Source organism: Trachurus trachurus (genome assembly GCF_905171665.1).
Source record: "Trachurus trachurus genome assembly, chromosome: 14".
Lineage (NCBI taxonomy): Eukaryota > Metazoa > Chordata > Actinopteri > Carangiformes > Carangidae > Trachurus > Trachurus trachurus.
Window position 1 is genome coordinate 8,365,831 of NC_139903.1, and position 15,969 is coordinate 8,381,799.

A 15,969-nucleotide genomic window follows, 5' to 3' on the forward strand; every position below is an offset into this window, starting at 1 on the left:
GCTCATTCAGGCCTAACGGGTCCTGGTAATAACCTGAAGCGTCTGGCTCAGGCCCCCTCTCTCTAATGGAGTGTGCTACATTTCAAGTAGGAGGGGGTGGTATGGAGAATCTATATTTGGAAATTGTTGTAGTCACTGCTGTGTTTTTATTATACACAGGCTTTGGGGAGATTAAACATGTGTTGCAGGAGATAGAAATTACATAATTGAATATTGACCAGTAAATCTGCACCGTATTTTTCCAACACAAAATGATGAATCATGTTTTAGCAGGTCTTGTTTTCAGATGTTGTGTTACCTGAATTTTTAATAATAATAATAAAAAAACATGGTGCAGTCAGTGCATCTCCTCCCCCTGTCTCCCCGTCCCCACGGACACTCGACAGAGACTTGCATCCTGAGCACCTGATGAGATATTTCACATTCCCCGCCCCCCGTGTTCCTCAAGTGTTTTGCACCCTGACTCAGCTGTGTGTCGGTGTGAATGGTTCCCAGATGGGCGGCGTCATAATCTGCAGTTTCCTGTTTTGGAAGCTGTTGCTCCCGTCTCTCGAGTGGAAGATGTCTTCTCCTCTCTGAGCCTCCCCCCCCCCCCCCCCCCCCCCTTCTTCCTTCTGTAGCTGCTGCAGGGCTGTGCCAGAGAAATGAAGCAGGGCAGCCTCTCTAGATGGATATAAAGTCAGCCGGAGGGTTTCTTTCTTTCTCCCCCTCCCTCCCTCCCTCCCTCCCTCCCTCCTTCCTCATCCTCTCTCTGCAACCTCTGATCTGCAGCTGCTGATCAGTCTGTTCAGGATACTGTGTCCTGAGACCTGATAATTCAGCTGCGACGGGGATGGAGGAATGTCCGGATCTCTTGTCCAGATGGCTTTACCTGGATCTGTCAACCTGTGTGTGTGTGTGTGTGTGTCTGCCTGGGCTGTCCTCGCTATATTTATATATATATATTTAGTGCGGTTGACTTCGGCGTCGTCCTCCTTTTTTTTTTTTTTTTTGAAGGCCCCAGATTCCCGCTGGTTTTCACCGGCTGTTAAACTGAGAACAAATGAGATGTCGGGTGAATACAGAGAGGGCAAGACAGTGTGAGACGTTTTCTGAGTCTTGAGCACCGGGGTTGACGATCACTGCTCTGGTAGAGTGCCTGTACTGTATGTGTGTGTGTGTGTGTGTGTGTGAGTGTGTGTGTGTGTGTGTCAGAACGATGATGATTGACAGCTGGACTCTCCTGGGTGCTCCGCCTGTGGAGGTGCGAATCGACAAATAAAAAAAAAGAAAAGAAAGAAAAAAGGAGGAGTGAGCATTGGCAGGGCAGACTGTGGTCGGACCAGCCCAACCTGTGCACTCAACTGTAATGTCACAACTGTTGTCGCCTTTTAACCGCCACCAGTTCGATGTAATATATTTATATTTATTTTTTGCCTTCGGTCTTCGCACGTCTCGGGAATAGTTAAAAAAAAAAGAAAAAAAAAACTTTCTTTCATTTCTGTGTTTTGGGCTTTTTTTTTGTCTTTAGTGCAATGTTGGTGGTAAACATGAAAATCCGCTCTTGTCCTTTCATTTCAGCAGCTGAAATAGCGCTTGCTTGCCCCCATCCATCCCTCCATCCCTCCCTCCCCTTCCATCCTCATTAGATTAGCGGCCTGTGAAAGTCTTTTAATTTTGAGCAAGTGCCATTTCTGTATACCAGTGTGCCAGTAATCCCTTCTCTCCAGGGAGAGAGATGAGGGGGGGGGGGGGGGGGGGAAGGAGTGAGCAAGAGAGACGAGAGTAGTGAAGGGCGGAAAAACTTGAGGGATCTTTTAACGTCTGACACTTAATCACCATTGAAGAAATGTAAGGGTAACAAACCACCAAGCCCCTTTTCTACGCTGTCGGACAACCCGCCTCGCTCGTAACACAACGGGAAAACCAATTCTAATCTTCCCCTGGCCATGCACAGAAATTATTCCCAACAAGAGAATGCCGTTGCTGAATTAAATGGCTTGCCTCCATCCTCCCCCCCTCCCCTCCTCTCCCCTCCTCCTCTCCCCTCCCAGTGGTTGACTATAGGCATGTATTCTTATGCAAATCCTACACTCTGTTCGTTCGTCCTCTCCCCTCAAAAGCTGGTGGAGTCTCCTGACCGGGGGCATCTACAGCGAAAGATAAATGGCTGCAGTTTCCTCCTCTCAGAGACCCACTGATCTTTTTCTGCATAGAATCGAGGAGTAGATGTCTGTATGTGAGGGTAATTGCTCTTTGGTACATTATTTAAAAAAAAAAAAAAAAAAAATTCTCCTAGTTTGCCCTGGTCCCTTTTTTTTTCACTTGCAAGTCCCACTGGGGCTTTCGCTGCATTACGTTCCCCTTCCCTCTCCCTCTTAGCTCATGCGGTGTGGGCTACACGTTGTATTATTAGCTGTTAAATGGGAAGGTTAAAAAGTGAGATTGGTCGTCCGTCCGTCCGTTCGTCCAGAGCAGGTTATCAGCCATCTCCGTCCCCGGAGCTCACACATCTATTCCTCACTGGATGCTTGGTCAGATCTCTGGAGAGTGACGGAGGGAAGAGGTGGTGGTCTGTGGGGGGAGGAGAGAGTTCAACGTTTAAGATGTTCATCTCCTCTGCTGGCTCATGATAATAATCACATTCAGTACGTTTACATGACACTTGAGAAAAAAAACTAATTATTGACTTAATCCGACTGTAACTGGACAACTAAAGTGCATGTAAACTCGTTAGTCCGACTAATATCGGGAGTTCTCCAGACACCCAGATAATGCGATTGGAAATCGATTTCCTTCAGCATGTATTCGCCTTAATCGGACTGAAACTGGACAATGCATGTGCGCATGCTCCACAACAGTAGAGATGGCACAATGTGGAGCAGAGAAGCCGTCTGAACCTAGCAAAGTATACAGATGTTACTGGTTCAAATTTGCGGGGTTTGTCCTGCACTGCAGGATCGCGTGATCGCGTGACTTTTCACCACAACTGTTTTCCTCTAGGTGGCAGCACCGTACTAAATACTGCTCAGACGTTTTGGGGACAATGCTGACAGCCTGATAGCCGCGATTAGGAGTGGCGCTGTTCATGATACAGAATACAAGAGGATGAAAGGAGAACTAGCTGCAGACAGTAAATAATATAGTAGCCTAGTTTTTCAATGACAAAATGTAACGACGGCAGCTACAGTAGACTATAGCCCACGTCTCACTCTCTTTTTTCGGTCATCTGTCTCGTCATCTCCAAAATGTGTTTTTAAAATGAGCCAACTACAGTACTGTGCAGTAGTGCCGCAGATTTCTCACTCCGCACCTTGTTTGAGAGTGCAGCTGGATGATTTCTTGTGAATGAACGGGTCTGTTAACGAAATGAAACGAAAACAATATTATATTGATACATTGTTGTAAAAAAAATCCAAAAGAAACGAAAATGAACTAAAGAAAATAACTTTCACACACACACATTAAAACAGTGCGATTGGTTGAAAGCTGATAATTAGCCATGTGCTTATAAGCTGATTGGCCGAAACCAAGAACAAAGCCGCGTGAATGGCCAATCGCCATGTGTTAACATTTCCATATTCCGCACATTCTGTGACAAACTGTAAACTGTTTTCTTGTCTGTAACAACATCTATTGCACGTCTGTCCGTCCTGGGTGAGGGATCCCTCCTCTGTTGCTCACCCTGAGGTTTCTCCTGTTTTTCCCTGTTAAAAGGGTTTCCATGGAGTTTTTCCTCAGTCGATGTGAGGGTCTAAGGACAGAGGATGTTGCTACGATGCCATGTGAAGCCCTTTGAGACAAACTGTTTGTAAAAACGGGCTATACAAATAAAATTGCCTTGCCTTGCCTTGCCTTAACGGCCGACATGTAAATCAGCTGTTTCGATGGGCGTTATATGAATAGAGATGTTAATGTGGTACTTTGCACATAGCCTCCTCTTCTCCTGTGAAGAAGAAGAGAAAAAATAACCCCATGGTCCGACCTGACCCAGTTATTTAATGTTTAGGTTTATTTAGAAGAAGTCTGATTATGACTGCTGTTCTGGATCAGATTATTTGCTCATAATTCGGGTTATTTTCAAACAGTGGCCAAACAACAGATCAATTAATTATTATAGACTATATTTTCCATTTTTGCTAAGCGGTTTGTTCTGAATTAAATAAAAGCCTGTCCCATACAGCCGCGTGTGTTACGCCGTGTTTTGTTGATGCTATCATCTTTGCCTTGCGCAGATGATCCTTCATAATTAAAAATAAAAAGTCCAGGCCGGCTGCATGGCTGACGGTGTCACTTTGTATCGGCCGCGTCTTCTATCGAGGGAAAGTTATTTATCCTATGTTTTATCGCCCAGCCCCAAAGTGACACAGACCCGTTCATTCACAAGAAATCATCCAGCTGCACTCTCAAACAAGGTGCGGAGTGAGAAATCTGCGGCACTACTGCACAGTACTGTAGTTGGCTCATTTTAAAAACACATTTTGGAGATGACGAGACAGATGACCGAAAAAAGAGAGTGAGACGTGGGCTATAGTCTACTGTAGCTGCCGTCGTTACATTTTGTCATTGAAAAACTAGGCTACTATATTATTTACTGTCTGCAGCTAGTTCTCCTTTCATCCTCTTGTATTCTGTATCATGAACAGCGCCACTCCTAATCGCGGCGATATGTGATACATAATCATCAAGTCATAAAGCAAGACAGGCTTTATCATATTACAATAGTTTCTGTGATTTAGGCAGTGTATACAGTAGTTAGTTCTAGTTTAATAGCCTAGAGTTTAAGCTGTGGATTACTGCACAGATCACTGAGTCATCCGCCTGTCGTCCTCCGTTCTCACAGATGCCACCTGGCGGTTGTTTTGGCACATTGAGGCTTTTCATTAAAACCTCTTGTCTCGCCAAAGAAAAAAAATGCATGAGTCTTGTGCCGTCTCGCGTGGACCACGCGTGAAGTCCGCAAATTTGAACCAGTAACATCTGTAGGAAAAAAAAAAAACGAGAGGGAGAGAGAAAGGAAGCCCGTGGACCGGCATTTGTATTTCTATTCTCAGCCCGAACCCGGCCCAGACCTGTGGATCTGGTCGGGGACTGTAGTTGAGAATTTATTAAGCTTATTAAGTTGTTTATATTCAGTGTTTTACTCTGTGACAGAGAAGTCAACAGGACAGGGGCCGTATTAACCCGCTGAAACGACACATATCGCCACCTGAGGAGGCGGACACCGTCAGTTATTTGATTTTCTCAGTTGCATGTAAACTGGGACAAGGACAGAAGTCCGATTAGACGCCAAAATCGAATTTTGAACACAGCTTGATTAAGCTCTGTGCATGTAAACGTACTGATTGTTTGGAATCATCCAGGGAGGAAAAGCTCAGTTCCTGACTGTGTTTTTTGTTTTTGCTGGTTTGCAATAACATTTTGAATTTTTCTAGCTTTGCCAGTTTCATAGGATTTTTTTTGTTCATGTTTGACCACTCTCTTCCATGCCCATTTGAATCAAAGGTGGAGAAAAAAAAACAGCAACCCTTCTTTGCACCTCAGGGCAAAATATCTGGTTCCAAAGGGCATATATCAGTAGTCTGTGAATGTTGTGTTGGCTGAAAGTTTCACTTTTTGCAGGCTTTTCTGTGAATAAAATCTTAACTTGAAAATTATTGAACTGCCCTAACATCTGTGAGAGAAACTGTGTGAAGCAGTACCTGCATAATGCGGGTTATAATATGTTTGTTGACTGTCCACAAACAGAGCCGGCTGTTATTGATGGTCAGATAGTGGAAACAAAACTCCCTGAACCTGCAGCGAAATGTGACCGAATTTGTTCCTGCTCTTCATTAATTACTAACACTCTAACTTCTCATATCCAGTACAGGAAACAGTTGTGCATCCAAAATAATATTATTAAGTTTTAAACTGCTGCGAATGGATTCAATCAGATTCTTTAGGAAACACAAACAGATTTCTCCCACATGTGAGTGAGTCATTGATAAGTAGCCTTTAAAATGATTCAGTGAGTGATTTATCGGTTGTGTGGCATACTGTTGCACTGGTGCACACATGGTAGATTTCAACCTCATTTCCTGGTAATCTGAGATGGACAGCTGTGATTTTAAATGATCAATTATATTAAGTCTAATAAGTTATGTTTATTTGATTGGTGCTGCTTCCTGGTGCTCGGTTCTACCGGCCTGGAGAACATCAATACTACAGTTTTTTTTCTCCCCCCAGTCGCCTATTTTTGACCAAAAACAAAAGAAAAGAGAAGGAAAGAGGGAAAAAAAGGATCATATTTGCATGCAAAAGGCAAAATGTCAAACCATCTGTTATGTGGATATCTGACTGTGCACTTGCAGCCCTATTTTAATGACTGTAATGGCGTATTTGCGCTCTTGGATTGTGACAGGAGCGATGATGACACACAAAAATGACTGTGATTCAGATTCAGCCTTACAATGATGTAAGGCCCATTGTAAGCACTGCAGCCCAGTGCGAGCCCGAGGCAAGGATTCAGAAAGGAGAAATGCCACTCACTCTTTAGAGTTTCGAAAATGTTATTGACTTGGACAGCCTATGAAAGTCAAACTGAATTTTGAAATCTCCACTCTTAAAGGGGAACTATGCAGGGTTTTTTACCTTAATTAAAGAGCTTCGGGGTAATTGTGATGGAGCAATGACTTGTTACGGGGAGGACGGAGGCTGTCTGCCTTTCCTCTAGCGTCTCTTAGCCAAAAACCAACCTTGAGCTCGTCTCTGGGCGAGAAACATGGACTGCACTACGACACTAACACGCTCCGTAATCTGTAATCTCTTGTTTGTGACAGATAACTCTGCACACATCGTAAAACTTATATGATATACAACGTCACCTCCCCCTCTGCTCCATGCACTCCAAAACAAATGCACATGGCCAGAAAAAGCGACCGGACTTAGCATAGCTCCTCTTTAAGCTGTAAACAGTCCACTAGTCAACTCCTGGCAATTGCTTAGATAATTAAGGAACTTGTTTACAATGTATAACTGGAGCAGAAAAATCTATTTTGTCTCCTCAGCCAGTGGCATATTCTCCTTTTTAACACTGTTTGATCAGTACCAAACAACTGTAAGGCTTGTTTTGGTGAAGGCTTGTCTGGAATACAAACACAACACAACACAACACACCTGGCTGTGGATGTGGATGTGGATGTGCATCAAAGGTAATTAGTCAGTGATACACATGGTTAAACTTGTGGCTTCGGATTTGTGGCGCTCTCTCCCTCTCCTTATCCCTGTCAAAATGGGTCTAAACTAAAGTGTGCAACACATCGGAGAATGATGAATAGATAAACCCCAGACTCACTCTTTAGGAGGAAAAAAAGTAAGAGGAGGCCGATGGCTTTTGTGCTCGGGGATCAATTTTCCAGGGCTAATCTCCTGCCTGTGTGAACCACCCTCCGCTTTCCTCGTTCCCTCCTGCTCCATCTCTCTCTCTCTCCCTCTCTCTCGTGCTCTCTGATGGATCTCCATTGGCTGGCACAGTGCAGGAACTCGGCCATGCATGCAGCTCTGGCCCATGGGTGCAGTCTCCCTCTCCCTCTTCTCTATCTTTCTCTCTTTTCCCTCTCTGCTCAAGAAATATTCATTAATTAGTAATGGAGACTTTACAGAGCACTGCTGGTTCTCTCTCTCTCCTTTTCCCTCTCCCCTCCTTGCAGATAAGGAGGAAGTGGAGGAGAGGAGAAAACCTTCTGGCCAGGCTTGGTAGAATCCCCTTGAGCACAGTCGATCACAAGGCATTAATCCTGCTGTTTAATGACCGACTGCTGCTCTAATTGCTTACACACAGAAGACCAGGAGAGGAGGAGGAGGAGGAGGAGGAGGGTGGGGAGGAGTAGAGGTGGCTTTCCAAATTTTATATACACCCCCCCCCAAAAAAAAAACACCCACGTGGCGTTTTGTGATTTTGAGTTTTGAGGTGCGGTTTTTCTTTCAGATGAACACAGGACTGAAGCTGCTGCACCTCATGTTTTGGTGCAATAGGAACAAAGGTGTTGTAGTGTGACTGTAAAGATGTTTCCTTTGCTTTGCTTGAGCTGGATGTGAGTCTTCTTCTTAATGGAGCGGCTGTGCAACCCGCCTAAGAGCTCTTATAAAGGTCAGCTCATCTGGGCCCGCTACACACGAGGCAGAGACATGAAAGTGTCCTAACCATCAGCTGAGCACATAAATCTTTGTCTAAATGAGGCCATGCATCTTCGCCCCATGCACTGTCCTCAGCACAGCGCTCTGTGGCCCCCTCCTTCCTTGCAAAATATTGTGTATATATATATATATGTATATACACAGAAAATTAATCTTTTAAACAAACTTTGCTACGTGTGCGGCTCATCGTCATTATTACCTACTATACTTAAAAATTGCAGGAGTACACAAAAAAAACAACAATAGTAGAGCAGGTTTAAAAACAGAAAGAGGAAGTAGGTGTGTAATGTGCACCGCAGACAGTTTGATGCTATTAATCTCCTTTTTTTTTTTTTTTACCGCAGCAAAAACAATTAGTCAAACGACAGAAAATGAATCAACAACTCTTCAGATGATTAATTTTTTAAGTTTTTTTTTTTTTTTTTTTGGTCAGATTTGCCAAACAGCTGTTACGTCAAGTTGTGCAGGTGTGGAAATTTGATGAATTTGAGAAATCTAACGGGCAGTTTTCATTAGTTTCCATTTGACATGTCGGGGAGAAAATGAGCAGTCCGTTAATTAAGTAAACAACTGGCTTATTATTAGCAGTAATGACAGTAATACGATTAAACAGTAAGATGGATAAATTAATGATTGGTAACTTCTATTTGTTGAACAGTATGTTATTATTTTTGCCGTTTTACACTTTGGCCATGATGTGTGATGAATGAATTGTTTGAATTATCACCCACTGCTTTCCAGTAGCTTGAATTTTCCGAATATCTTTTTATTTCTTTCACTAAATATAAAATGTGCATTTAAAGAGACCTTCTGAGACGATGCTCTCTCTTTTGGATTCTGCATATTTCTGACGAGCAGCGAGGTTACAAGGCCAACAGGTTTCCCTCAAGGACTTGAAACGCAAGTGCAGCAAGGAAAGCAAATATCCTGTTTTTTTGTTTTTTTTTCTCGATTTTAATATAAATGATTTATTTCCATTTGTTTATTTCTTTGGTTCTACATCTGGATTCAGTTTGTAACCACGTCGCCGTAGCAGGTGGGGTCCGTAGACATTTATCATCACGATTCCTCACAAGTCCCATCTGGCCCAAGAGGAGAGGAGGACCCCTGTACGAGTGATTAGTCGTGAAAATGAATTAACAAAAAAAAATGTTGCACTGCCATTTTCAGTGAGCTGGTGTCACATTGTTTACGTTGGATTTGACTCAGAAGACTCTGTATGTGTGTGTGTGTGTGTGTCCATCTGTCTGTCTGATGCAGGCAGCGTTGCAGCAGGCATGGCATGATGAACATGAGGTCGTTAGGAACACTTGATGTAAACCAGACGCCTGTTTTTTTAGAGTTGCTTGGCGGCGCTAGAGGGAGAGACTGAGGAGGAACAGGCGACAGAGAGGAGGAGGCGGCGGCGGCGGCGGCGAAGGGCAGATGTGGTCTTGGCAAAGGGAAGCAGATGGGATCGCTATGGTGGTGGTTGATGTAAAAAAAAAAAAAAAAGTAGGTGGAGGGAGAGAGGTTTTTCTGCCAGTCTCAGCGTCATCAACTGTGGGCTGAGATGGGACTGCAGGTTTAACCGTAAAAAAAAAAAATCCTCGCCAGCTTGTTGTCTCTCAGATGTTATCATCTACACTGAACTTCCTCTTCATTAGAGTTTAGCCTAAATCCTATTTACTTTTCTGTTTTCCCATCCTTTCTCTCAATGTGCCGTCAGTGGGATTTTTTAAAATTTTCATCTCGTATTGACTTTTTGACCCCTCGCTCGCCCGGCCGCCATGTGTGTGTCAGGGTGTCCAGACCAGCTGCTGAATCACTCAAAGCAGACATGGTGTAAAAACGTACTTGAGTGATGCATAAGCAACCACATCCACATATTCTAGAAAGTTAAATGGATTTATACTCTTGTTGCCTTCTTCTTTCTTTTTTTTCTCTTTCTAATTCTGCAGTTGTGGTTAATTTTTAATGGGAAATTGCTGTTTTCCTTCCCCTTTTCCTGCCTCTGCCCTGTTTTTTTTCTATGTCCCCGATCTTATCCCTCAAGATGTGCACGCACCTGATGAATTGGTCTGTTGCTCTCAAAATCATTGGGCACAATGAGCCCCCCCCCCCCCCCCATCCCCTTTACTTGGCAGCTAGCCTGATGTTGTTTTCCTCTGGTTGGATGTGTAATGTTTTAGAGCCTGACGATCTTGATGCCTCAGGTTGAGCTGTGGCATTTGGAAGTAGATTTCATTGACTGGGGATAACTGCTTTCTTTTTCTTTTTTTTTTTGCTCTCTGAAATTGAAAGCGACAATCCTACATTTTTTTTATATTTTTATTCCAGAATATGTTTATAATTGCACCTCTGCATCACAGCTGGATGTTTGCTTAAACTCGGGGAGGAAAAGCACGAAAGCACTCTCTCTAGCGTCTCCTTTTTAAACAAGCTTTTCTATAACCTGCCAGTCGGAAGCTGGGTCTCTCATGTTCAAATAAAGAAATCAGTGTAATTTCCTATTTTGATAGCCCTAGAGTCATCTGAATTTAAAATACTTTTACCTACCCCTTTTGTATTACAAGAGCAAGCCGTGGGTTCACTTAATAATTCAATAAAACTTGATTAACCTGCCTCTGGGCCTATAGCTGGTGCTACGTCAGGCTGACAGACAGCGAAGGGGACGGGTCACCAAACCACGCTCCGGTATTTATTCCGTCTTGTTCTCAGGCAGAGACGGACGGCACACTTGCGGGGAGATGTTTGCTGTAGAGACTTGACTGAAAGGAGCTTAAGTGCTGTAAGATGTGAGCAGTGGCTGTTAATGAGATTAGACCAGCAAGCAAGAAAGCGTTCAGGCCAGCCAGCGCAGAATGTGATTCAGAAAGCAACTCTGATATGGGGTGGAACAAGCTCTGGAAAAAAATTAAGAGACCACTTCAAAATGATCAGTTCCCCTGGTTTTACTATTCATAGGTGTGTGTTTGAGTAAAATGAACACCTTTGTTTCATTCTATAACCTACTGACAAAATTTCTCCCAAATTGGAAATAAAAAATATTGTAATTTAGAGCATTTATTTGCAGAAAATGGCAATCTTGTTTTCAGACCTTGTTTGATGCAAAGAAAACATTTTAAAACAACACTACACTACTTTTTAAACTTAGGAAGTGTTTAGAAATCAAAATTGGTGGAATAATCCCAATTTTTAATCGCAGCAGTGTTTTTTTAAAAATGTATTTATAATCTTTCTTCCATTAAATATGATTTGGTTCAGGTGGTCAGCTACTGTAAGTAGAGTGAGGTGTTCTTGTGTTGGAGTTCAATAGACACTGGAATCGATGGCTGCCATACATGTAGAGAAGCTGATTTATTAAGAACATTTTGGAGTAATGGTCTCTTTATTTTTTCCAGAGCTGTAGCTTCACCCCCCCCCTCTGATCAGCGTGGTACATTTTTGGTATGCGAGTTGTTTCACTTCAGTACACCATATGAACCAAATAATTATAGTGCTGTGGGTGTAACAGTGTAATTACAGTCTTAACGCTTTGCATGTGTGAAAAAGAACCTTAAAAGTGCGAGTTGTACCTGAGAGGTTTGGCAGTAAACCATCCCAACCACTCCTGGTTAGCTAGCGAGCATCATCGTCTCCCAGTAAAACATAGCATCAGTGGACACTGGAATTGATATTGATATTGAGTGTCAATGTTTGCTAACTTTCTCAGTTTTTCTGAAAGTAATTTAAACGTATGAAATCAAATAATGATACATGTTTATCTGTTCTTTCATCTGCCAAAAAGAGGGCATTATGTCCTAACTGCACACATCTCTGTATGGATACACATTATACTCTTGGATGTGTTTGATGTAAATATGTAACAATATTATATTACAGTGTGCTCCAATAAAAATATTTGAAAGATGAAATCAAATAGTGTTAATTTCCCCCCCAAAAAATGTTTTAAGGAAAACTTAGTATTGATTAGGCAGCACTGTTTTGCACTAGTATAGCATTTGTCTTTGTTTAATGGCTTGTCTAACCCTTACTTAATATGTTGTTTTCCACTGATCTTCACTTAATTAAAAAAAAAAAAGTATTGGTCAGGCAACAAAACAACATGTAAGCACTAATGTGAACTGTAGCATGCTCCTCTTGTTTACACAGTATTCAGTGTAGTCATTCATTTGAATGTGAATAAATGAATTTACTTTGCAAGTCATTCGGGGACACAGATTTAGCTTCCTTTCTTACAAAAAACAGATCTTAAATTGCTTTCATTGTGGTCTCAAAAAGACTTAAAAACGTTTAACTTGTTGAAAACCTGCAGAAAAAACAGCAAGGTGATGAGAAATCTGTTTCTGAAATTTGTTTCTGAAAAAACTAAACAAAACCAGGGCTGTTGCTCTTAAACCCCAGCATGAAAACTCAACATGTGTCCGAGCAGAGAGCACCTGAAAGCAGCAGGTTTCTGCTTCACCTCTTTCTCTGTCCTATAGTGATCACACATGTTGTTTGCATTTACACTTTCCGTTTGCCATTTTTATGTGCTTTTCAGATGTCACTTGAGATATGACTTGCTGCTTTGCATTCCAGGAAACGTGAAATTTTCTGTATCAGGTTGTCCAGTGTGAACAGGCAGGCTTGTTGTGCTCATTAGATTGCTGCAGAGTAACCTTGTTACAATTATGCACTGGGTTGAATTGAATGTTGTGCACACTGAGCAGCAGCAGCGGCATGTTTGAATAGTTGATATAATTGCTCGTGGCTACATACATGTTTATTAGAAAGTTTGTCAGACTGGAATTGCAAGGTGATTCATGATGGCATAATGGCGTGGAGAGGAGTGAGATTGTCCTTGTGAGCAGTGAACAGTGTTTGCATTTTCATAAGAGAGTAAATAGTAGTGAGAGCTAAACATTCAGAAGTTAAACATGAACGTGATGATAAAACCTTTCAAAGCTTCATAATGATGATGATGCATCCTAATGTGACAATATGTCGAGTACAGCAGCTGATGCTCCCACACTTTAATCTCACTGTTACCTGATCAAGTGTTAAAGCTGATGTGTGACCAACAACACGCACCCCCTCTCTCACTGTGTAATTGTGTTGTCAACATTGACATTATTTGCCCCGGAGAGTTCTTACCGATTTGTAAAAGTGTCACGAAAAACTCTCACAGCTGTCCACTCCACTCACATCCTTCTGTCTTGCCTTTCTTTCTTTTTTTTTTCTCTCTCTCTCTACCAGCCGAGGAAGATGGGGTGTGGGAGAACGGCCTTTCCTACGAGTGTCGCACGCTGCTCTTCAAAGCCATCCACAACTTGCTGGAGCGCTGCCTCATGAACCGCAGCTTCGTTCGCATCGGCAAGTGGTTCGTCAAGCCCTACGAGAAGGATGAGAAGCCCATCAACAAGAGGTGAGAAGCAGACTCCACGTGTTCTTGTCGACTTGTCTTCTCCTTTTATGGCGTGTGCAAAGGTGTCTTTTCTCAACCTGTTTTGTGAAGTTACGTCTGCTGCTGTTGCTGGCTGTGATGTGGTCGGGTGGCGCTCAGTGGGCTGAGCACCGCTCCTCCAGACAAAGGCTTTTACAGTTTTTATGTGTTATTCAGTGTGTAGGCTATTAAACCAACACCTCGGCGCAGCGGTTAGGGGGTCTAGTCCCACCAGGCAGCACTTGACATAAACACACACATTCATATGGCTTCTACAGACGGAGCTAGACATTAAATAGCATGTATTGTGCAATGTACCAGTCAGAGCGCTCCTGCCTTGAGATTTTGATGAAATGAAGTATCACATTTAGGTTTGTTCTGTCCTTTTGAAGAGGAACTATGCAAGTCTGGTCGGTTCTCCGCTTTTTTGCTAACCCTCCTCCCGGCCATGTGCATTTGTTTACAACGAAGCCGGCGAGAAATCAATCAATAGAGCGGTACATAACGTTATATATCATAAACGGTGTTACAGCAGTGTATATTTGTGTAGTTTAATCTGTCATAAACAAGAGATTACGGGTTTACGGGGTGCGTTTGTGTCGTGGTGCTGCAGATCGAGAGCTGGGACACCGGGGGCGGTGGCGCTGATCTTGCAAAGTTGGTTTTCGGCCAAGGGACGCTTGGTGGAAGGCAGAGAGCCTCCATTCTCCCTCGTAACAAGAAACATGTCATTTATTAAACCATCACAGTTAATTAATGTAAAAATGTAGCATAGTTAAGCTAAAAAAAAAGCCTGCATAGTTCCTCTTTAATGTTAACACTCAACATTAGAGCCAAAGAAAGACATAGAGACACTTACGTAAACGTCTGTTATACCGAAGACAAACAAATAAACGGTTTTGGATTAGGCTTTATATATATATATATATAACTTTATAAATACATTGAAAACTGCACGGATTGGCCCTGTGCATCAGTTTGGAAACATCCTGCATTGTGCACTGCTGCATTTCACTTGTGATGTGAGAGTCTTAGAGAAAACTTATAAAGAGTTGCTGTTGTGCCAACTGTGCCTGCTGTGTGTCTGTTTGTGTACGACCGAGACACCCTCCACCGTCTCTCTTCACTATCTGCTGAGCTGGATTTCTTGCCTTCAGTGTCTGGGTTTATTGATAAGAGACGGAGAAGCGGGGGTTAGCGAGGAGAAAATGACCGTAGCATTTGTTGCCCCACACACCTCCACTCCCTGACTCGTCTCTGCAGCATCACGGCGTTCGGCCGGCAGCTGAAATGGAGGAGGGATTTTCTCTGCTGTGTTATTGTTTTTGGAGTTGTTTCTGGTGCTGTTGCCAGATTTTCCTCGGGTCAGGTGACCGTGGCGGCCATGTGGCGACATAATCTTGTGCATGCACAGACACGTGTTTGTGTGTGTGTGTGTGTGTGTGTGTGTGTGTGTGTGTGTGTGTGTGTGTGTGTGTTTGTTTGCATGCATGCCAGTTGTGCTGCTCAGGTTAGAAAAGGCCAGAACTGTGCTGCTATCTGCTGTCAGCACGTCTTTATCATTACAACAGTGTGGGCTGGCAGATCAGAGTTTCCTGCTTTTTGAATATAGAGACTTTTTTTCTCCACGCCGGCCTGTGTTGTGGGTCGACAGAGACTCGCATGATCTCTCAGGACGATGACAACGACGAGGATAAAAGATTTTCACATAACTGGCAGAATAATGGACAAAAGAAAAAGACAAAATAACACAGAAGAACCAGCCACTTTTTTTTAAAGCTGTATTCATAGATATATAGCTGTATTCACGACTTGTTTTTAGCTCTGTTGCCTCTTTAGCCAGTACGCTAATCACACAGGGCCCCAGTCATGGGGAAAAAAAGAAAACAATGGTCTTTTCCTCTGCTCTGGAATTCACAGGCCACCCGCTGCCTGTGTGTCTGGTTCTCCCTCTCTTTCTCTCTCTCTCTCTCTCTCTCTCTCCTCTTTCTCTCTCTTTTCTCTCACTCAGTACGTTTACATGTACAGCTTAATCGAGCTATGCTCAAAATTCGATTTTCGCGTCTAATCGGACTTCTGTCCTTGTCCCACTTTACATGCAACTGAGAAAGTCGAATAACTGACGGGAACGTGTCCTCCTCCTCGACACCAGGTGGCGATATGCGTCGTTTCAGCGGGTTAATACAGCCTCTTTTCCGGTTGACCTGCAGACCGGCATTTTCGAACGACAGCGAGATGGTTAATTGTTACAGCTTTGTTCATCTCGTACGTAATGTGCGCGCTACTTATTGTGCAGATAAGGTGCACGCCATCCCTCATGGTCATGGTGATTTCGAGAGGCAGACAAGACAAGAACGCCGTAACGCTACAGCAACAGCTTCTGCGACCGGCTTTCTTGGGTGTTT

General features: G+C 43.1%; 1 protein-coding gene across 4 annotated transcripts in view; it reads left to right on the plus strand.

The window, feature by feature from the left end:
- Nucleotides 1-15,969, plus strand: part of med13a (mediator complex subunit 13a) — a 100,996-nt gene that overhangs the window by 12,299 nt on the left and 72,728 nt on the right. For all 4 annotated transcript variants that reach the window (XM_083986042.1, XM_083986043.1, XM_083986044.1 and 1 more), the window contains exon 3: nucleotides 13,378-13,546. In XM_083986042.1, coding sequence (XP_083842168.1) covers nucleotides 13,378-13,546 — 169 coding nt within the window. The remainder of the gene's footprint in view (nucleotides 1-13,377; nucleotides 13,547-15,969) is intronic.